The sequence below is a fragment of the Lissotriton helveticus genome, chromosome 2_1 (assembly GCF_964261635.1).
Source record: "Lissotriton helveticus chromosome 2_1, aLisHel1.1, whole genome shotgun sequence".
In the NCBI taxonomy this organism is placed as follows: domain Eukaryota; kingdom Metazoa; phylum Chordata; class Amphibia; order Caudata; family Salamandridae; genus Lissotriton; species Lissotriton helveticus.
In genome coordinates, this window is record NC_136059.1 from 348,368,955 (window position 1) to 348,392,232 (window position 23,278).

Below are 23,278 nucleotides of genomic sequence, written 5' to 3' on the forward strand. Positions count from 1 at the left end.
AAAAGCGAAATTAGTGTCTAAATTGGTTGACCCTGGTGGTAGGTGGACAATTGCTTCAGTAATCATACCGGGGTCCCCAATTACTATAATAGGACATTATGATCCAAATCAGGATGACCCGTCAGCTTTGAAGACCCTTTTTTCTCACCTGTATTTATTTCCTGAGCCGGTTATCCTTGCAGGAGATTTTAACATAGTTTTGGATCCTTTATTGGATAAGTCCCCTTCTAACAGAGCCAGGTCTCTATCTAAAACTAGGTCTTTTCTGCAGAATAGTATGAAGCAGCTAGGGTATAACGATATCTGGAGATTATTACTTGAGCAACAAAGAGGTGTCACATTCCACAACTACAGATACCACCATCAGTCAAGAATTGATTTTATCTTGATTAGTCAACCTTTAGTTAATTTGGTGGAATCAGTTTCTCACCTCCCCTTTCATCTATCAGACCACGCGGCTATTTATCTAGAACTGGAGGGGTTTCCTAAGAGTCGATTGAGAAACTGGTCATTTGATCGTTCATTGCTCTCCTCGTTGGATGTTATTAATGCTCTTAATGTGGAGGTGCAGCATTTTTTGGAAGATAATATTGGAACAGCTTCCCCTGGGGGCGTATGGGATTCACTAAAGGCCTTCTTAAGGGGCTTTATAACAAATAAAGCTACATATAAAAATAAGAACTATAGAGAAGCTGTGGCTTCCCTGTAAATGGAGATGGCCAGAGTGCAGACAGAAATAGCCATGCACCCGGATGCCCCTGCGACCACAGTACAGGTGTGGCAAAACAAAGTAGTTACTCTAAAAGAGGAGTTTGCCCAGTTTTGAATGCTCGGGTCTCAGAGAGGTGGGAAGCAAGTAAATTAGCCCATTTCGAGTATGGTGAGGGGGCTGGAAAGTTGCTAGCCTGGAAGACAAAGACTGAGCAGGTTAGAAATAATATCTATTCAATCATCTCTGGCGATATAACATACTCTACCGATGCAGATATTAGAGGGGCTCTCCGGGTATTTTTCAGTGAAATATACCGTGAGGATAAAAATATTGAAATCAAAAGTTGAAGATTGGCTGGCGGGAGTTTCTCTTCCTGCATTGTCATTAGAACAACGTGCTGTTTTGGTAGATCCTATCTCCCAGGAAGAAGTTAGACTGGCAATTATCAGTAGTAAAAAGGGAAGGGCTTCTGGCCCAGATGGTCTGCCGTCGGAAATTTACAAGGCTTTGAACTTAACAATCCTCCCTTTTTTGACTGAGTTGTTTAACGATATCCTTCAAGATGGAATGCCCCCTCCCATTTCTTGAAACAGTGCTTCAATAACATTGATACTGAAACCAACCTGCTGTGGGTCTTACAGACCAATCTCTATCTTAAATGCTGACTATAAAATCTTTGCGTCAGTGTTGGCGAACAGGTTGGGGGCAGTTGCTTCAAGTATCTTGCACGTAGACCAAAAGGGATTTGTAAGGGGTCGCCAGTTCTATGAGTTGACTTACGATCTCATAGGTGCCATCGATATGGCTTCTGTGAAATCACACCCCCTGGCTGTTCTCACCCTGGACGCCACCAAGGCCTTCGATAGGGTTAACTGGACTTACCTATCGGAGGCTTTGGTGAAATTTAAGATCGGCGAGAAATTCAGGCGTGCAGTGAGACTTTTGCATCAGAATCCGTCTGCCTCTTTACTTGTAAACGGTGAATTAACTACCCCATTTAACATCACGCGGGGTACCTGCCAGGGCTGCCCTCTTTCTCTCCTCCTATTCGACCTATATATTGAGCCTTTTGCTCAACGGTTACGGGACGATTGTAACATCAAGCCCTTTATTTTTGAAGGACGGGAGAAGAAGGTAGCCCTGTATGCGGATGATGTCCTCATTTTCTCCTCCGAACTCCGCTCAGCCTTTCCAGCTGTAATTGCTCTGGCTCAGGACTTCGGCAACGTGTCTGGGTATGAAATCAATGCCTCGAAGACGGATATAATGGTCTGGAAAGACCCTGAGCCGGTGGCAGGGGCTCAGCTGAGTTCTGTTTTACGCTATTTGGGCCTAAATATATATAATGATATAAACTAAATAGTTCCATCAAATTTTTCGCTTGTTGCCAAGGAGTGTCGTAGGTTGATGAAATCATGGTCTTCGCTTCCTTTATCCTTATTGGGTAGAGCCAACTTAATAAAAATTTCCATCCTTACCAAAGTTTCCTTTTTGTTTAATACCATCCCTCTTTTTTTCGAACCTTCTATGATAGCCAAACTTCAAAGTGATATAAGGTATTTTATTTGGAATGACCACATTCCTAGAATAGCCTGGAAGAAACTTAGGCGTCGTAGAGAAAAGGGTGGTTTGGCGGCTCTTGATATACAGCTATACGCGTGGGCTTTTCAATTTTCCCATGCTAGGATGTTGCTAAAATCACCTCCAAACTCTGCTTGTGGGTATATGTTTGCAGCACTGCTTAGAGGGGAAAAAATAGCTGAGCATTCATTTTTGTTTAAGTTTGGCGACCCCAAGTTTAAAAAAAAAAAAAAATTGAAGGTATTGCGAGATATATCTAAAACATGGGTGAAACTCAGGCGTTCCATAAAAATTGATTACTTCTCTAGTAGATATCCACTGTGGAATTCACCCGGGTCTTCGAGTTGGCTTCTTGATAGTCTCGCAGTACCACTAAGAGAGGCAGGTGTGGAGGTGTGGGGGGACCTTTTTGTGGAGGGTAGCTTACTCCCGTGGGAGGTGTTATTCTCTAAAATAGGGGCAGGACTTTCCAGGTTTAAATACCTGCAAATACAAAGCTGGGCGCACTCACATGTTTCTGCTAAGGGCAGATTTTTGTTAGGGGGTGATAGTAACATGGTCTCCCTCTTAATAGATAAGCCTCCAACTAAGGAAGAGGATTCATTTTGGTACAATCTACTATTGGAGGAGGTCGAGAGTGAGTTCCATACTGTGGGCCGCACATATCACCAATCAAAATGTGGAGAACTTGTGGTTTGAGTCTTTTAAGATCATGTGGAACATAGTGAAACCCTCTTGGTTGCGCCGAAACCAACTTTTTACCCTACATAGGGCCTACTATTCTCCAGAGAGACTCTCAAAATTTCCAAACAATACAGCAGTGGCATGCCCTAAATGTGGTCTGACTGCGGCTTCTGACCTCCATATGTTCCTTGATTGCTCACTGCTATTGCCTTTTTGGAACGCGGTTTGCCTCACACTCACTACTGCTCTAGGCTCCCAAGTCCTGCTATGTCCCGCTCTTATAATTTTTGGGGCGCCCCAGAGTTTCAGGGTCTGGGCAAGAACTTACTCTTTTATGGTATTTTGTTGGCCAGAAGAGAGATTTGTAGGAAATGGAAAGACCCGTTACCTCCTAACTTGCTGGACTGGCTCACTTCAGTGCTACAAACATCAAAAATGGATCTATTAAGATCGGGCAATCCAGACAAGAGAAATTTCTGGTTTTTAGGGCTCGGGCCTACGTCACACGAAGTGGGGCGGGGCTTCCGAGCTCTAATGTTATAAAAAAAAAAGTTCAGAAAGGGCTGTGGGCTGCCGCATTCCAGAAAGCGCGCGGTTTTTGCGTGTGGTATTCTGCCATGTGAATGGTAATTGGTCCAGGCAAGGCTGTGTTTAAGTAAGGCAGCACGCCATAGGGCTTTGGAATTTTTGCAATGTCCACTTCCTGCATAAAGTGTTCGGACACGCGCAGAAGAATACATAAATCCTCAATTACCAGCTGTCCGAGGTGCCGGTAATTGAAGGCAGATGGTGCTGGGAGCGTGTGCACTGCTGCGTTTTTTTTCCCTTGAGCTCTGTGTGCGCGCCGGCAAACCCGCGCCTGCTCTTTGACTGAGGTAGGCTAAACAAGCATTGGCAAAGCAAATAGGACTCTCCTATACAAAATCTGTTGGTTTTGTCAGGGATATGTTTAGCCATGTTGTACAGCAGGCTGGCTGCTATGCAGCACAGCTGAAAGTAAAAAAACAAGCAAAGTGTTTTGATAAGCACTCGTGCCCACTCACCCGAACTCAAACTTTTAATGTCAAAATAGAAGATCACTTTAATTTACTGCCCTCATAACAGACCCCTTGCAGTAGCTCTCGTTGTCCTCTTACCAGATCCCTTGCATCTTCCCAGCTATTGCCAGATTCCTCACTCGCTCCCTGTCTCGTCACCATGACTCACTCTCTCCACCCTTTCATTAAAAAAACACTCCACCTCGCTTTCCTCTCACTGGGAGCCTCACATTTACTCTCACAGTCCGGTTACCAGATTCCTACTGCCGTTGTACCAGATCACTCATTGTACTATCATTCAGTGTCCTATCATTAGAGACTTGCTTCAGGCAGAGTAGGGAGGGCAGAGTAGGGAGGGCAGAGTAGGGAGGGCAGAGTAGGGAGAGAAGTGAGTAGTGAGTAGAGTAGTGAGTAGTGAGTAGAGTAGTGAGTAGTGAGTAGTGAGTAGAGTAGTGAGTAGTGAGTAGAGTAGTGAGTAGTGAGTAGAGTAGTGAGTAGAGTAGTGAGTAGTGAGTTGAGTAGTGAGTAGAGTAGTGAGTAGTGAGTAGTGAGTAGAGTAGTGAGTAGTGAGTAGTGAGTAGTGAGTAGTGAGTAGAGTAGTGAGTAGAGTAGTGAGGAGTGAGTAGAGTAGTGAGGAGTGAGGAGTGAGTAGTGAGTAGAGTAGTGAGTAGTGAGTAGAGTAGTGAGTAGAGTAGTGAGTAGAGTAGTGAGTAGAGTGCAGAGTAGTGAGTAGTGAGTGCAGAGTAGTGAGTAGTGAGTAGAGTAGTGAGTAGAGCAGTGAGTAGAGTAGTGAGTAGTGAGTGCAGAGTAGTGAGTAGAGTAGTGAGTAGTGAGTAGAGTAGTGAGTAGAGTAGTGAGTAGAGTAGTGAGTAGAGTAGTGAGTAGTGAGTGCAGAGTAGTGAGTAGTGAGTGCAGAGTAGTGAGTAGTGAGTAGAGTAGTGAGTAGAGTGCAGAGTAGTGAGTAGTGAGTGCAGAGTAGTGAGTAGTGAGTAGAGTAGTGAGTAGAGTAGTGAGTAGAGCAGTGAGTAGAGTAGTGAGTAGTGAGTGCAGAGTAGTGAGTAAAGTAGTGAGTAGAGTAGTGAGTAGAGAGTGCAGTAGTGAGTAGAGTAGTGAGTAGAGTAGTGAGTAGTGAGTGCAGAGTAGTGAGTAGTGAGTGCAGAGTAGTGAGTAGTGAGTAGAGTAGTGAGTAGTGAGTAGAGTAGTGAGTAGTGAGTAGTGAGTAGTGAGTAGAGTAGTGAGTAGAGTAGTGAGTAGAGTAGTGGGTAGAGTAGTGGGTAGAGTAGTGGGTAGAGTAGTGGCTAGAGTAGTGAGTAGAGTAGTGAGTAGAGTAGTGAGTAGAGTAGTGAGTAGAGTAGTGAGTAGTGAGTAGAGTAGTGAGTAGAGTAGTGAGTAGTGAGTGCAGAGTAGTGAGTAGAGTAGTGAGTAGAGTAGTGAGTAGTGAGTGCAGAGTAGTGAGTAGAGTAGTGAGTAGAGTAGTGAGTAGTGAGTGCAGAGTAGTGAGTAGTGAGTAGAGTAGTGAGTAGTGAGTAGAGTAGTGAGTAGTGAGTAGAGTAGTGAGTAGTGAGTAGTGAGTAGAGTAGTGAGTAGAGTAGTGAGTAGTGAGTAGAGTAGTGAGTAGAGTAGTGAGTAGAGTAGTGAGGTGAGTAAAGTAGTGAGTGCAGAGAAGTGAGTAGTGAGTAGAGAAGTGAGTAGTGAGTAGAGAAGTGAGTAGTAGAGAAGTGAGTAGTGAGTAGAGAAGTGAGTAGTGAGTAGAGAAGTGAGTAGTGAGTAGAGTAGTGAGGTGAGTAGTGAGTAGTGAGTGCAGAGTAGTGAGTATAGTAGTCAGTAGTGAGTAGAGTAGTGAGTAGAGTAGTGAGGTGAGTAGAGTAGTGAGTAGAGTAGTGAGGTGAGTAGAGTAGTGAGTAAAGTAGTGAGTGCAGAGTAGTGAGTAGAGAAGTGAGTAGTGAGTAGAGAAGTGAGTAGTGAGTAGAGTAGTGAGTAGAGTAGTGAGTAGTGAGTAGTGAGTAGAGTAGTGAGTAGAGTAGTGAGTAGAGTAGTGAGTAGTGAGTAGAGTAGTGAGTAGTGAGTAGAGAGTAAAGTAGTGAGTAGAGAAGTGAGTAGTGAGTAGAGAAGTGAGTAGTGAGTAGAGTAGTGAGTAGTGAGTAGTGAGTAGAGTAGTGAGTAGTGAGTAGAGTAGTGAGTAGTGAGTAGAGAGTAAAGTAGTGAGTGCAGAGTAGTGAGTAGAGAAGTGAGTAGTGAGTAGAGTAGTGAGTAGTGAGTGCAGAGTAGTGAGTGGAGAGTAGTGAGTAGAGTAGTGAGTAGTGAGCAGAGTAGTGAGTAGTGAGTGCAGAGTAGTGAGTAGAGTAGTGAGTAGAGTAGTGAGTAGAGTAGTGAGTAGTGAGTGCAGAGTAGTGAGTAGTGAGTAGAGTAGAGTAGTGAGTAGGACATCACAGGCAGCAGCTGTGCAAGCTTCTTACACTCACAAGGAGACCACAGGCAGCTGAGTTGCAAGCTTCTCCCACTCACAAGAAGGACATCACAAACAGCAGCGGTGCAAGCTTCTCACACTCACAAGAAGGACATCACAAACAGCAGCGGTGCAAGCTTCTCACACTCACAAGGAGACCACAGGCAGCTGAGGTGCAAGCTTCTCCCACTCACAAGAAGGACATCACAAGCAGCAGCGGTGCAAGCTTCTCACACTCACAAGAACGACCTCACAGGCAGCAGCAGTGCAAGCTACTTACACTCACAAGGAGACGACAGGCAGCAGAGGTGCAAGCTTCTCACACTCGCAAGAATGACATCACAAGCAGCAGTGGTGCAAGCTTCCCTTACACACTCACAGCAGGTACTGTGCCAAGGCAGCAGCAGCAACAGAGCAAGAGTCCCTTACAAAGAACAGGCACAGCACAGAGATGCACAATGCAATCTTCTCATACTCACAGGCAGCAGCGGTGCAAGCTTCTCACACTCACACGAAGGACATCACAGGCAGCAGCTGTGCAAGCTTGTTACACTCACAAGGATACCACAGGCAGCTGAGGTGCAAGCTTCTCCCACTCACAAGAAGGACATCACAAGCAGCAGCGGTGCAAGCTTCCCTCACACACTCACAGCAGGTACTGTGCCAAGGCAGCAGCAGCAACAGAGCAAGAGTCCCTTATAAAGAACAGGCACAGCACAGAGATGCACAATGCAATCTTCTCATACTCACAGGCAGCAGCTCTGCAAGCTTCTCACACTCACAAGAACGACATCACAGGCAGCAGCAGTGCAAGCTTCTTACACTCACAAGAAGGACATCACAGGCAGCAGCAGTGCAAACTTCTTACACTCACAAGGAGACCACAGGCAGCAGAGGTGCAAACTTCTTACACTCACAAGGAGACCACAGGCAGCAGAGGTGCAAGCTTCTCACACTCACAAGGAGATCACTGGCAGTATACACCACATGAACACACTCCATAACACATAGCAAGAATACATTGCCATTTACAATGCCATTAGCTCAAACTCAAATAAATCCGAGCCCGATTGCATTTCTAATGCTTGTTATTAAGCTGGTTATAGCTGAGTACTCGACCATGGGGGGTTTTTTATTTTTGTTTTTTCCCCAAGGTCCAATGATTACGCTGTTTGGCATTTTCTTTTATGTTTGTATACCCAATAGGGTGACATTGCTATAAGATTGGGTATCTGACTGCAGCATACTACCCCGTTGGCTGTTGTAATGTGGTGCTGTTGGAGTATAATAATTGTACTGAGGGGTGACCCACCTCGTATTATTCAGTGCCCCTACCAGTTAATCTGTGACAGTACGCCTATCTCCATACACTACTATTTGGCCACCAAGGGCGTGAATGAGGACTAAAAAAAAAAAAAGAAAAAAAAAAAAGGTTCTTAAATGGTCTCCTTATTTGGCTAATGGTCTTATCTCACTATCCCAGATCCTTCATGACAATTGATTCCTCTCTTTTGATAAGTGACACTCCCATTTTCACATTCGCTTTTCTTTTAGGACTAAGGGCTAGATGTAGGTAAATCTATTTTACCACTTCTTAAATACCGAATTTTACCAATTCGGTATTTAATAAGTGGTAAAATAGAGGGGGGGAGATGTAGGTAATCCCAGATGTGGAATTACCGAATAGTTAAAATTCGGTATTTACCGATTTGGTAAATACCGAATCGGTATTTCCTATTGATTCCTATGGGCTGTGAAGCCCATAGGAATCAATGGGAAATACCGATTCTGTAATTACAGAATCGGTAAATACCGATTTTAGCAAGGGTGCAGGGGGTGTCACTTTGACACCCTCTGGCACCCCAAAAATGGACATGTGCGCCATGAGGCACACAGACATGCCCTAAGGGCATGTCTGTCTGTCACATGGCATAGGTGTGCATGCACACATGTGCATGCACACCTGAATTCAGTATTTTAACACCCAATTGGATTGGGTGGTAAAATACCGAATTTGTAGGGCCTTTGGGACTCTGAAGAGTCCCACCTACATCTGAGATTTACCGAATCGGTAAAAATACCGATTCAGTGTTTTACAGAATCGGTAAATTTACCGAATCAGTAAATTTACCGATTCTGTAAAAAAGTGCCCCTACATACCGAAAACCCATACCGGTCGGTAAATGGCTCCTACATCTGGCCCTTAATCTGGCACTCACTTGTATATATTTCGATAAAGTGTCATAGACCCTTCTTCAATTTCTTCACAATCTTCCAACTCTCCCACATCTACTTACGATTTTTCTGTCAAGGTTAAAGCTTCTTTCATATATAAGCAGTTTTCTTTTTCAGTCATAGACAGGACAAAATCTAAAACTGAGGAATCTTGGGAAAAATGTTTGCAGTTTTCCTTCTCCATACCCGTATGGAACAAAATATGATACATAATCCTTCATACTTCACCTTCTTCTAGTACCACTGAGACCATGGTTTTTTGTTTTTCTTAATAATCGGTCATTTTTTACTCCTTGTTCTCTTTTTAAATGAAATTACTCCCTCACAATAATTTCTGGACTTGCCATGCCTCTCATGAAGATCTTCTTCTTATGTTCTTCCTATGTCTAAAGGATCTTTCCTTTTGGAAACAGGTTTGGCACAAATTGTCCCAATTGTTTTGTATTACTGCTCTTTGTTACATTCTTCATGTATTTCTCAGAGTTTGTTTGGAGGTTGTTTGGATATTTGGTTGGGTGATAAGGTTAAGGGTGGTGCTGGCCCTTCAAGTTATTACTTCTTTTTTTAAGTTTGAAGTTTATTGAAGTATAAAGAAGCAAAGACAGAAAATGAAGAAACAATCATAAGTTATAAAAACAAGAAATCTCTATTGAAAAAACTCTAACAACATTTCTCTTCTTACCTGATGGACCTTTATTTGTCATAATCATAGATTGAACAACGCCCATTCACCCACACTGTGCAGTGCCATCAAAAAGGGCCTGTTATTGTCTCCTTTGACTTCCTATTGATCTCATCAGAACATAATTGCCACTAAAACTGATGAGGTTCTTAAACATTCATGAAGCCGTATTATATCTTAACTTCTTGTTTTTACCTTCATATCTTTTAACACACCTTTTTTTTCGGTTTTTTTCTCCTCCTTGTAGCCCACATTTTTAAAACATATAAAATGCTGCTTCTTATATTTTGCGGATTTCATTCCTGTGTATCCATTTTGAGATATGTTTTACTTTATTGAGCTGAATTCAATGTATTATATTTCATATTTATTTCTCCCTTATATCTCTTTGGACTATTTCATTATTATATATCTCGTTGTTCTGTTCATTAATGTCTACAGTTCTATATTTCCAAATAAATATTTTTAAACTCAAAAACGGAAGACCCGAAGGAAACGTGTAACCGGTTGTGTTGCATTGCAAGTCCTCCACAAGATGGCGCCCCTACACAACTGTGCGAGTGCTGTTCCCAGCGAGGAACTGGAAAGTTGTGGCTTCTTATTGCTTGTTGGAGTTAGGAGAAAAACCGAGCGAAAGGTGAAACTGCAGTTATTTGCTTGGAGATGCCAAGCCCTTCCGCTTCGTTTTTGTACGAGCGGAAAATGGCTGGAATTGGAAGTGTGATTTTCTGTTTCCTCTTCTTCCTCAAACCCCTTCTTTCCGAGAGTTCCAAGATTCTAACGTTATCCTTCGTAGGTAAGTAAAGATTATAGCAGTGCCTGTAAGTATAACATGGGCAAGTAGCAATTTGCACGTTGGTATAAAAAGCTAAATATTATATTACAGCGTAACGGCATTGTTAAATATTTATTTATACATTATTACTGATCGAATTGAAAATTTACAGCTGCGTTTTGAATGCATGAATATGTAGATGATTGGTTTAGTTGAAACATCCCGTGGGACTCCCTTGGCTTTCTCTGCGCCTCTCTGTTGTTTGATAGCACCTAGTGAGGTTGCTGAACAAAGCTGTTTGTAAATGTTAATGTGTTAAGATGATAACGTGATATTGTGTTAGAATGTTAAGCCATAGAGTATTTGTTCCGTGAAGCACACTGAGAGAATAGAAATTTTGTTGAATTACACATTTGAATTATGAATTAGAGAATAGGAGAAATTGTTTCAACTCTGGAACTCTGAGCCTTTATTCCAAGTAAATACCTGCTTTGAGCTTTGACCAGATATTGTGGAGTTTCGTGTTTTGTTGTGATTTTGGAAATTTGGCGGGTGTGAGGTCTCTTAATCACCTCTTCTGCTAAAGAACTCTTGTACATTGCTCTGCTTTTCTCCATCCTTAAGCGCTGCAATACAATGCGCGTATTACGTTTGTAGCCCCCTCCTGTCCAACAGAGAACACCAACACTCTTCTCCGAGGACACTCTACAAGCCACACACTACCAATCACGCACAACAAATGGTGTGGTTGTGAAGCTGGCAACTGCATGCAGTATGAGTGTACTCACACACCCAACGCTTCTCTGTGTGCTTCAGGGCAACTAGTAGTGGCGGTGACACCTTCGGAGCACCGCCAAGCCTCGTGCCCACTGCCAGACAGACTCTTCCTCCATGGGCCACACTATGAACAACCCTCAACACTCCAAACAACACAGTATACTTAGTACCCTTCTGCTCCTCCAGCACTACACGTGCTTTCTAGTCCCTACATGGGTATGAGGCGCTATGAAAATTATATAATGCAGACTATTAGTTCTACAAATCCCAGTTGCAGGCAGCCTTCACCTTTGCCCAGATTGAAGCTATGAAATGCCTGGGTACATGTGCCTGCAGGATTCCTATGAAAAGCCTGGGTACATGTGCCTGCAGGATTCCTATGAAAAGCCTGGTACATGTGCCTGCAGGATTCCCATGAAAGGCATAGGGACATGTGCCTGCAGGATTCCCATGAAAGGCCTGGGTACATGTGTCTGCAGGATTCCTATGAAAAGCATAGGGACATGTGCCTGCAGGATTCCTATGAAAAGCCTGGGTACATGTGCCGGAAGGATTCCTATGAAAAGCCTGGGTACCAGCAGCGGTGCGTCCATAGGGGCGTAGGGGCATAGCCCCACTAAGCCTGGACGCACCGCATAGCATACTTACACAAATAAATGAATATATTTAATTTAATTTTGAGCAGCGCTTCAATCCGGGTTGCGGCGGGACCCACCCGATTGAATAGGGAGTCCGAGTCAGTCAGTGCGCAGGGGGTGGGGCTGGCTGGTCTGCTGAGTGACAGTCTGCAGAGTGCAGACGTCAGCAGGCCAGCAGCAGTACGGTGTGCGCTGTGCGCATATGAAATTCAGGGCTGCACCTAGCCCGAGCATGCGCGCTGGCCAGAGATGCTCGCTGGGAAAGAAGGGGCCGGGGGAGGGGTGCTGCTGTAGCCGGGCCCCGTGGTATGGAAGGTGCCAGGGCGAGGAGCCAGTGTGCCCCCCTAGCCAATCCATGCAACGCCAGGATTGGCTGGTGGCACACTGGCTCAGGCTCAGCACTGCATGGCCAATCTCTGTGTGACTTCATTATGAAGCCATGCAGTGATTGGTCATTCTGGACGGCGCGCGGGCCGTGACGTTGTCCTGGTGTTGAACGAGTCGCACAGCACTTCTAGAGTGACTCTCTCCACGTGCACACAGGCAGCAGCAGAGGGCCCCGGTCACCACACAAGGATACCGCCAAGGGCCTCCGGAGCGTGCTTGTGAGGAGCCTCTCAAGGTAAAAATATATCACTGCCACTTAATGATTTTGAGAAAGCCTGTATAGACAATAATGTGCCACTGGCCATTGTCTTCTTATATGGTGGAACAATTCGCTGTAGGTCCAAACTAGAGGATAAGTAAGGTATTTTTCTGGGAGTATTTATTCAGTTCATCTGTAAAAATATTGGTCTTTTTCTGTTTAGTGCCTTGGTCGTTATGCACAGGGGTTTGAAAGTAGCTCTTCTGACAACATGCAGGCAATTCAGAGCCTTCAGAACGGGCGAGCTGTGATTGTGAATCTCAGGGTAGAGACACTGCAAGGTACAGAAGTTGCACATTCTGGTGTCTACTCTACTTTGTACTTGTTTGAAGACTTGATTGAGGACGGGAGCCCCACGACCTGACATGGGCGCTGGGATTAGTTGTACCCTACCTGACCTCCGTTCGGAAGTCTGGATTTCGTCTCTCCTGATTTCAATCTGGCCTGGATCAAGGTGGTCGAGGGTGGATAGGAGGGGGTCTACCAGGTCCACAAGCTCAGTGGTGCACCGTGAAGGAGCCCGTCCACTTGCGGGGCTAGAGGCATGAGTGTGCAATTGATTCACCGGAGACCGTGGAAGACTGCACGTCACCCGCTCAATTTCCTTTTCAAGAACCCCTGCCACTTGCTGTAGAAAACAATCCAAAGTCTTTACAACCGCAGCTGTATGGAATATGGCAGGTGTCTTGTGTTTCCCCATGATGCCCAGCTATGTAAAATCTTCTTGTAATAATGATAGAGCAGCCTGGCACCACTATAAGAACCCCTCAGGTTAAAGGTCCAGGGGCAAGAATAACAAAAGTAGTGGATCCAATTGTGTAAAATATGCAAGAGTGTGCTTTATGTCCAAGGGGGGGAGCACCGAGGACCTCTTTAATCCTCAGCCCCTCTACCCACCCAAGGCTGTCCAGGGACCGTACTAAGAGAAGTGACACTGGTGCCCCCATCGGGCTTAACGTGTAACAGCAGTAATTATCACTCCCAGTTCCCACTGGGGTCTCTGCAAGAGATGTGTTCCAGCACCAACCACTGCTCCACTCCCTCTTTTCTGTATGAGTGCGTTATTGCTTTCATGATGTAAGGGGGCGCTACAATATGAAATGTCCACCTCCGCTGAGGAATAAAACTTGATTAGTCTCCGAACATAGCTGTGCCACTACGGTTAACACAGGTAGTAGCGCTGCTTTGCGCCAAAAGACTGGGTAAGGTACTGCCCTGCGTGTCCTCCAAAATACCCTTAGCATAGTCTCCATAGCAACTCACTCGAACCAGTAGGTCATATGTTCGCACCACATTCTAAAAGGACCATGCTAGTTCTAAAATTAGCTGCAGCAGGTGTGGTTTACTGTACAGAATAAAAATCATATCTAAGTCTGTATTAAAATGTATTTGTTCGAGATCCAATCCTAGATCTAGTTACTAATCCTCTGCACACTACATAATTTTATTCACCTAGATGTTCACAGCATCCAATCAAATTGGTTTAAAAACCAGGAGGGCACCTCAATTAGAACTACCTTTCATTTTGAAAACTGCCTCGTTCACCTCCAGTCTTCTCCTGTCTGCTACTGCTGCGTCACTTCAAAATGCTTAGTGTGTATTATGGGCCACAGCTTTGTCTTTTGGGATAGAGGCTGATAGAAAGAGTAGTATTGACAGAAACCTAGGACAAAGCCAGGAAACGTGTTAATAAAAATGTTTCTGCATTCCTCAAATACCATAACATGGGCTCTAGCTGCAACCTGTGTTTTGACATGCTTAGAATCTATAGAAGTGATGGAGTTCACTTCACAGACAAAGGCAACAGGTTGTTTCTCAGCAACCTAAAACTCTGCATCAGCTCTTATGTGCACGCTATTGTTTTAATGGATTTGTTACTGAATGTGTATATTTGTGTATGTTATGGCTATGATTACTGCCAAATAAAGATTGTGTACTCACAATGAACACAAAGGCTCTTCTCCGAGCCACCCTATTGCCAAAAATGTTGTTCATTTTCTTTATAAAAATGTTTTTCAATGTTTTAAAATATTCATGACGTTGCGATCTTCGCGATAATGTCACATATATGCAAAACAAAAGCATACATTCTGTAGATACCATTCCATTAAAAAACATAACTGATAAGTGACTTAAACTACCCTAACCCCTTCCACTGCCCTAAAACCTACCTGCCCCAGCCCTAAAAACGACCCCAACTACCCATTCCCCTCCCACTGCCCTAAGGCCTAAGACCCAACACTACATCTCCCCCGCGCTGTCCCTTAAACAACTCCAACCAGTTCCACTACCCTAAAACCTACCCCAAAATGCCATAAAAACAAACCCAACTACCCAGTCCCCTCTCTCTGCCCTAAGGCCTAAAACCCTGCACCCTGACTTACACTACCCTGACCCCCCCCGGCCCACCCTGCTCTGTCCCTTAAACTACTCCAACCCCTTCCACCACCCTGAAATCCACCACAATCCTCCACGCCCTAAAAATTACCCCAACTACCCATTCCCCTCCCACTGCCCTAAGGCTTTAAACCCTACTCTACCCTGCCCCCACCCTGTGTTGTCCCTTTAACTACCCCAACCCCTTCCACTGCGCTAAAACCTACCATGATCCCCTGCCTAAAAAATAACCCAACTACCCATTCCCCTGCCACTGACCTAAGTCCTAAAACCCTGCACATTAACTTGCACTACCCCAACCCCCACCACCTTGCTCTGTCCATTAAACTTCCCCAACCCCTTCCCTAAAACCTATCTGACCCCCTCCCAGCCATGAAAAATAAAACCCAGCCCCACTTATCTCACTGCAGTGTCTTCTTCCTTCTGTCCTCCAGCATCTAGACCATGCACTGCCTTAACCATGCATATGTGTGGTTATGGCATACGCGTGGTAAGGCAAGTGTGGTAGAGCTTGCATAGTCGGAACACGTGTGGTTCAGACTGCGGTGTAAAGCAAGCCCTCCAGACTATTAGATCATTTTTGGGAACGATGACACACACAGGATGGCTGTTTTTCATGGAAAGAATATGTCAGGCTTTACCTTAATCTTCATTGCTGACAGTGAATCTCTTACAGATGACTCTCTTAATCCCCTGTGGTCCTGTATATCAGCACCACACACTGTTTTGATTTATGGGCACACTATATGACTCTATTAAGCAACCAGTGGCAGCTACCTATGTTATGCCATCTATTAATGTAATAACTGCACTTTCACAATTGCTTTATTAACCTTCCTGCTTTCTCAAATTTGCTTGAAAATGCACGATTTTTCTTCTTTTTTTTCAAAATTTTCTTGGTAGGGTGAAATCTAGCCCAAACCCCCCTTTTGGGTTTCGGGCTCGCTCGCTGCGCTCGCTCGCTACGCGTTGAATGCAAATCACTTTGCGCCCCACCGCTTTCAAATGTCACCCACCGACCCTGCTGGGTACATGTGCCTGCAGGATTCCTATGAATGGCTTGGGGACATGTGCCTGCAGGATTCCTATGAATGGCTTGGGGACATGTGCCTGCAGGATTCCTATGAATGGCTTGGGGACATGTGCCTGCAGGATTCCTATGAATGGCTTGTGGACATGTGCCTGCAGGATTCCTTTTTCTTTTTCAACTATTCCTCCAAAGTGCCTTTGTAAGGTGCACACATGCGCTATTGGCCTCATTTAGGCACCTGTAAAGAACCACTAGGTTATGCTTGGTGGTAATTTTGTGAATACCTTAGTGTTTTCAAAGACGTGGGAAAAAATGTGGCATTACACGCAGTAATAACATAACCACATGTTAGAATATAAAATATTTATAGAGCTTTCTATCACTAACCTATCTTGGCGCTAAATGCTGCACATAGGATACTATGAATTGTAACATTACATTGAGGGAAACAAAAATGCAGGTTCTCTGTTCAGGCAATTGGAAGATATATCCTCGAAAAAGGAATCCATTGACTCAAACTTGAAATTAGGACGTCTATCATGAGTCGCCTCATTTTCAGTGGCAAGCTTTTAATTCACAGAGCCATCCTGTTGGCTGAATGAATGCATGAAGGAATGAATGAATATAAAAATGTACTCAACAAACTTAATGACCTAAATTGACCTACCTCCACATCACTGACAAACCTAGACCTCCATCCTGTTGGATGGTGTTTGCAAAGCCTGGCCAGAGTAGTAGTACGAACTTTTGTAAACTTTAAAAAAGTTTGCAAACTATTTGTTGGCCAATGCTTGTTGCGGTTGAAATTAAAAGTGATAAAACCTTTGAAACATCTTATTTTTGGAACCCTTCTGTCGATTTCGCTCTTCTTGCACTCCAAAAAGTCCTAAAAGTACACTCTATTTTTATAAACTGATGTTGTGTTTCTTTCTGGATTAGTGATGTTCTTATTTCGTTGTTTGGTACTTTTAAATGCTTTACACTAAGTTCAATTATTTAAGCCTTGCTGCTCGAAAGTCATAATTACCCAGGTTTGAGCTTAAGATTGTTCAAATGAGCCTGACTGGACCCAATCAAGGTTTTCCGAGTTCCACAATAAGGCCCCCCAAACATATCATATAATACACCCAGATCCTCACAATGGAAGTGCACATTAACCTGAAATTCTCTCATGTACAAATGTCCACATGTACATTCTTGTATGCAAAATATTTATGTAGGTGGGTATTCCTGGAAGTCTGCAACTGCTGCAACATCCACGAGTACTTCTGGAATTCTTCAAAAATGTTTACAAATTCAGAAACTTAACTGAAAACATGAGTTTAACATTGTGAGTAAAGTTCCAACTTTTGTACATCAATCATACTGATTGACATAACTCTGTCTTCCTCCATTAAGTGTAAAAATGGCTGAGAATCTTTAAATGAGCCAGTACCAAAGGTTGAATTTTCTCTAGTGACATGACTCATAGTATGACAACAAAGAAAAATGTGCAAAACGATAAGAAAACAAACAAGTCCTAAATCTGAAAATATAAAGTTTAGGTTTTTTAGAACAACTTAAGGATACATATGTCTCTTAGTTGAAACAGGACATCTCCGAGGAGTTAGAGAAACCTTAGGCCCTCATTACGTTGAAACCTTATCAATGTAGGATAAAAGGATATATTAACATGGTGGAAGAATCTGTGGAAAATCGGTTATGTTGTGACGTAGTGACCAAGCATACAGAAGCATATCAACCGGCGGCGTCACGGTAAGGGACGGCTGATGACGCCGGTTGATAGCCGTCCCTGCATTGACAATTTGTGGTTAATGTGGATTAATACACAAGGAATACGTCTCGTGAAATTAGACGCGTTGAGACACACCCTTGCTGGCACTCTTTATCTGACGTTACCTGCCCAAGCCCACAAGGGTGTATTGGGTTACCCACCCTCCTACTGAGCTCCCTGAAGATGACGCCTCCGACTCCAACAGCACTGACTGCCTTGCCTTACCCTGCAAAATATTACTTTCTCAGACATTTTTCCTCAACATTTCTTCTATTTCCGAAGGTAAGTCAAGACCAGACCCAATCCGCTCCTAGTATCCGAACCGCTCTCCATCACGGTCTGCCATAACTTTCGACTTTGTCCCAGTATTACGCGACTAGATGCCTGCGGTTGTTGCTTTGATCTTTTAGGTGGTCGTTTTTACCTAAAAAATGTAAAACTATTTACTTCCGTTATGCTGATTGGATTGTTGTCACTTTGGTATCAAATCATTTATGACATTTTACTAAATTTTTCTAATTTGGGTGGGATATTTTTTTGTGTTGTGTACTCACTTTATTACTGTTTAAGTGCTTCATAAATAGTTTGCACATTGCCTTTCAGTTAAGCCTGACTGCTTTGGTGCCAAGCTTCCAGATGGTTAAGCACAAGTTAATTTAGTGACTTTTGGGTTTCGCCCTGACAAGGATTGTGGTTGATGCTTGAGAGGGGTTTTCACCTCCCTCAATCAAACACCTAATCTCTAACAGTGCATGATTTAGTAAGATGTTAAATTGCATTTTATTTAGTGTCCTACAAAGAAATATGTCAGATTACAATGCCAATACAGATGTTTTAGTCAGCACTGTGCACTTTATCCAGTTGACTCACACACAAACACACCCACTCTCTCTCTCTCTTTCTCGCTGGCTTATATATACATTTAGAGTGTTGCAATCATAGTTCTTAGTTCTCATTAAAGACATATATGTGATGTCAAGTTGTATGGCATAGTCATAGTGGAAAATTTGGAGTAGAGGTACATTGAGCCACCCATTGGAATTCAGTAGGTAAGAGGCCTTCTAGGTTGATTAGTAGAAATTGTAGGACCAATTTTTGGCCTCCTTAATATTTTTAAGAGAAAAGGAGAGTCTCAAGGCAATTGAAAGATACGCTATAGTCTTGAAGCATAGAATAGAAAGGTTTGACTCCTTGTTATTTGCTTAATTGGTACAAATCTGGCTAGGTTGAGACCAATGAACTGTTCAAAAGGCCACCAGATATTCTGGATTGGTCAACATCAAAGCAGTCTTTTTTTTATTTTTATTTTTAGAATAAAATGTTTGTGAAAACTGCACCAAGTTGACTGTTGGATTCAGTTTGGCAAGGGGTATCCAGAGCCACCCCTCCTGGTGAGGGAGGTTTACTGTAATGTCACTAGGTCAAAGACTAGAATAGTCTTAAATGGGGCTACTGTGTAATCTGATGATGACAAATGCATGCATTGAATGCAAGGGTGAAGCGTTACGGAGCTAGACAAACTCTGATTGTGTGAATGAGTTTTCGATTTACACTGTTTTACTTTGGATGTAACTGACAGCTTTTAATGCCCTTCGCGCACTAAACGAATTATGTTTAGGTAGCACAAGTCTTTTAAATCACACAGCGCAGATTGATTTAAGAACATGCACTGTTATTCTGTTGATGTTATTTTAACTCTGATTCACCTGTAAACTTTATTTACTCCTGCTGCCCAAGTCCACCGCAAGCGCTAGGCTTGTTTGTGTGGAGGGCGCAGGGAGGCACCTTCTTCCGGCTTCATGGTCGAGGCAGGCACTGATTGGCCCAGCACGTAGAGGCGGAGCTGATTAACAGCCCGTCATCTACTTACGCCTGATGCCCCCTATGACGCGCAGCGAATACGCGCTGCGACCGCGCCAGAGCCGCACCAAAGACAAACCTAAGACCTGCCCATCTGGGCCCGTCCGGGACAGGACGGGGCACGGGGCAGAAGGCTATGCTCTACCCTCAGTCAAAAGGTTGGTAAGATCCCCTAGTCAACTACTAGCGTTACGCCCGCCCACTAACATTAGGTGTACAACGCTCGAACTCCACAAAACAGGAGTCACTTCCTGCCTAAACTGCAACCTCACCCTTACCATTTGCCAACCTCATCCTGACTCCGGGAGGAGGCACAGGAAACGCAAACAGCCTTGGAATGTTATGGCACAAGAATACCTGTTCTACAGTACTAACTGCCGTTCATTACCAAAACACAAATTAGATATTTTTAACCTCCTACTGGAAGACATTCCTAGCGCCCTCTTCCTGACAGAAACGTGGCTACACGAGAGTGCTGGCCCGGATGTTGCCACTGCCCTCCCCGCCAACTATGCAATCACTAGGATAGATAGAAATCAACAACTTGGTGGTGGAATTGCTATCATTTTCAATAGAGACTTGAAATGTACGTTAGATCCAGTCGATATCCCTGACTGTGAAGCCGGCTCCTTCAAAATATCTTTGAACCCGAACTTTACGATGTCTGGCCTATTGATCTACCGGCCCCCTAGTAATTCACCCAAATGGGCGTCAAATCTAGCCAATCATATTACCCCGTATTACCTAACCTCCAAAAACTTTTCAATTATCAGGGACCTTAATTTACATCTTGACGACCCTTCTATACCCTCTTGCTCAAACTTGTTAGAGGATTTGACGGCCCTCAACCTGACGTTGGTCAATTCAGGACCCACTCATAAAGCGGGCCACTTGCTCGACCCCATTATTTCTAACATTAACGATTTAAAATGGCATGACACCACTCCCATCTGTTGGTCTGATCGCTACTTAGTAAAATTCGGCATCAATCTTCCACCTTCCACTACCACGCATCCTGTTTTTCTAGCCGCTTCCAGGAAAAACTAGAAATTATTGGACATGGCAAAACTTAATTCAGCACTCCATGAAAACCCTCCTAGAACAGGTCACAACATGGCTAGCTTAGCAGTAGCCACTCAACAATGGCTCAGTGACGCCGCTGATCACTGCTTATCCACCTCTCTTGCCAAAGGAAATAGACACCGTCACCCTGCCCCATGGTTTAATGACAGTTTGAAAATTGAAAAATCGAAATGCAAGGCACTTGAGCGTCAATGGCGCAAAGACTATGCCCCGGACTTAAAACAGACCTACCATGAAGCCAGAAACTTATACCACACTCCTTGCGCGAAGGCGCGAGCCTTGTTTGTTTCAAACACCATCAGGGAAGCAACCAATAAGCCCAAAACTCTGTTCAACAAGGTTAGAGAACTTGCGGGTGCACAAACCACAGCCACGGCTCCCCCCTTAAATACTCAACAATGCCAAGATCTAGCCTGTTTCTTTACCGAACAAATCGAGACAATTATCAGGGACATCAAAACTAACATCAATGTACCACCTCCTTTGGCTGACACGGAAGATGTTCCCCCTACTGAGAATACCTTGGAATCCTGGCCCTCCATCACGGTTAACACACTGAAGACCATCTTTAAGACCATCAAATCCGGTTCCCCCAGGGACCCGATTCCCATCAAAGTACTTAAACAACTGGACGATTGCTCCCTGGAAATCATTGTGGATATGCTCAATTTCTCGTTCGAGCTATCCACAGTCCCGGCCCTCTGGAAACACGCCATGATAACGCCATTGCTAAAAAAAAACACAGCAGACCCGGAAATTCCAGCAAATTATAGACCTATATCTCTACTCCCTGTATTCTCCAAATGCTTAGAGAGACACGTCCATTCAGTCTTATCCACCTTTGCTGAAAACAATTCACTCCTGCACCCCTCGCAATCTGGCTTCCGGGCTGGTTTCTCGACAGAATCCACCCTTCTAGGAGTTACGGAACATATCCGGAACCTCCTTGATAATGGTCAAACGGTCGCGCTCGTACTCTTAGACCTGAGCGTGGCCTTTGACACCATTTCTCACGAAACACTCATCAAGGTGTTACACAGAAACGGTGTCGGGGGAAAGCGCTCGAATGGATTCGGTCCTTCTTGGCTAAACTGACTTGCCAAATAACATCCTCCTTGGCTTGTTCCGACACCTTTGAAGCCCCTCACGGAGTGCCACAGGGATCTATTTTGAGCCCCCTGTTTTTTAACCTTTACCTAAGACCCCTGGCTGACCTAGCGGAGAGATCTGGTCTCACCCTCATGACCTACGCCGACGATTCTCGAATTATTTTTTCCCTGTCTGAATCTAGTCCACTATCTCCATCCCTTCTCAAATTAGGGCTTCAAAACATCCTTAATTGGATGACAAGAAACCAATTAAAGCTAAATGGAAACAAAACAGAGATTCTTCTACTAGGGAAACAACGAGATCTTTGGAACCCCTCACACTGGCCCAACCAGATGGGAAATTTTCCCACCCCAGTTACTCAAGTACGAAATCTGGGAGTTATCATGGAAGTTCTCTCTCCATGAACAGGCCAGCAAAGTCGTCGGCCTGTGCCTTACCATCATCAAATGGTTGAGGAAAATCCTCTGGATGCTGCCCTCCTCCACTCAAAAAACCGTAGTCAATGCCCTCATAACATCTCGGCTTGACTACGGCAATATTCTATACTTTGGTTCCAACAAAGCGGTAGTCAGTCGGCTGCAGCTTGCCCAAAACGCAGCTGTTCGACTACTGTGCAGAATCCCCAAAAATTCCGGAGTCTCGAGCTACCGTCGTGAGCTCCATTGGCTCAGGGTTGAAAACAGAATCCGCTTCAAAGCCCTGAACTATATGTTCAGAATCAAAGCAGGAATCGCACCCAAATACCTTTTAGCTTTGGCTCATCCTTATGCTCCCAGGCGAAACCTTCGATCGCAATCAGCCGCCAACTTCTGCGTACCCAGATTTAAACTGGCTAGAATAGGTGGCAGATCCTTTGCCCATCTAGGACCATCCCTCTGGAACGCACTCCCTCTCCATATTTGAAAGGAGGAAAATCATGCTAGGTTCAGAAAGCACGTCAAGACCTGGTTATTCGATTAACATCCTGATTAACCAGTAACCCCCTGCCATCTTTATGATTTGTCTCGGCGCCGGGAAACCCTTATTGGGTAGCTGTCGCGCCTTATAAGTTTAAAAAATAAATAATAAATAAATAAATAAATCTGATAGCCTGCTTAGGAAGACATTACCCCTTTGATGTGGAGCAACACTATGGCAGAACACCAGAATGGAAATCATTGCCAGATAAGTATGGAATGATCTTGAGAAGCAGCATCAGCTTAAAATGTGTATTTTTCTGTCACATGGCTTTAATAGATGGCTGGGTGCCAATAGTGATTTTGTGAAGTACAAATGGAGTTGGATGAAGCCAATTATATCCCTCTTAGTGATTTAAGATTAGATCAGTAGGTTAGTTCTTCTGAAAAGATGATGGAGAGGAAACTTAATTCTTTTAAACTTCTTAAGATAGTATGCTGCATCCATTACTCAATGTAATAAGCTCAAAGGCAGGGATGGTAGTCCTCTCGTGTGCACATAAACTCTAAATTAGCAATACGTGCAGTCACCCCTTTTCTCTATTTTTTGTTGTTGTCACAACAATAGGTGCACCCGTCTGTTGGGCAGGGAGGGAGGGGGGTTATTGATGTAGTTACTAACTAAGTAGGATTGGTCCAGTGGTGAGTTATAGTTAATATAGTGCAGCGAGTGAGGTGAGAAGACTGTGTACAGAGGTGCATGAGTTATATGAATTTTAATCTTTAGTTTTTTTTTTATAAATTTCAGTGGTTTTTCTAATGTTAGTAACACATTTGGAATATTTGTCGAATTTAGTCCAGTTTAGTTTTGTGGAGCGTTGTTATGTGGAGTGTGGTACAATATACTTGAGGACA

General features: G+C 44.0%; 1 protein-coding gene across 1 annotated transcript in view; it reads left to right on the forward strand.

Moving 5' to 3' along the window:
* Positions 1-10,042: 10,042 nt before the first annotated feature.
* Positions 10,043-23,278, forward strand: part of LOC144817970 (UDP-glucuronosyltransferase 3A1-like) — a 604,136-nt gene continuing 590,900 nt past the window's right edge. The window contains exon 1 of the mRNA XM_078674946.1: positions 10,043-10,173. Within this exon, the coding sequence (XP_078531072.1) occupies positions 10,080-10,173 (94 nt within the window). The 5' untranslated portion in view covers positions 10,043-10,079. The remainder of the gene's footprint in view (positions 10,174-23,278) is intronic.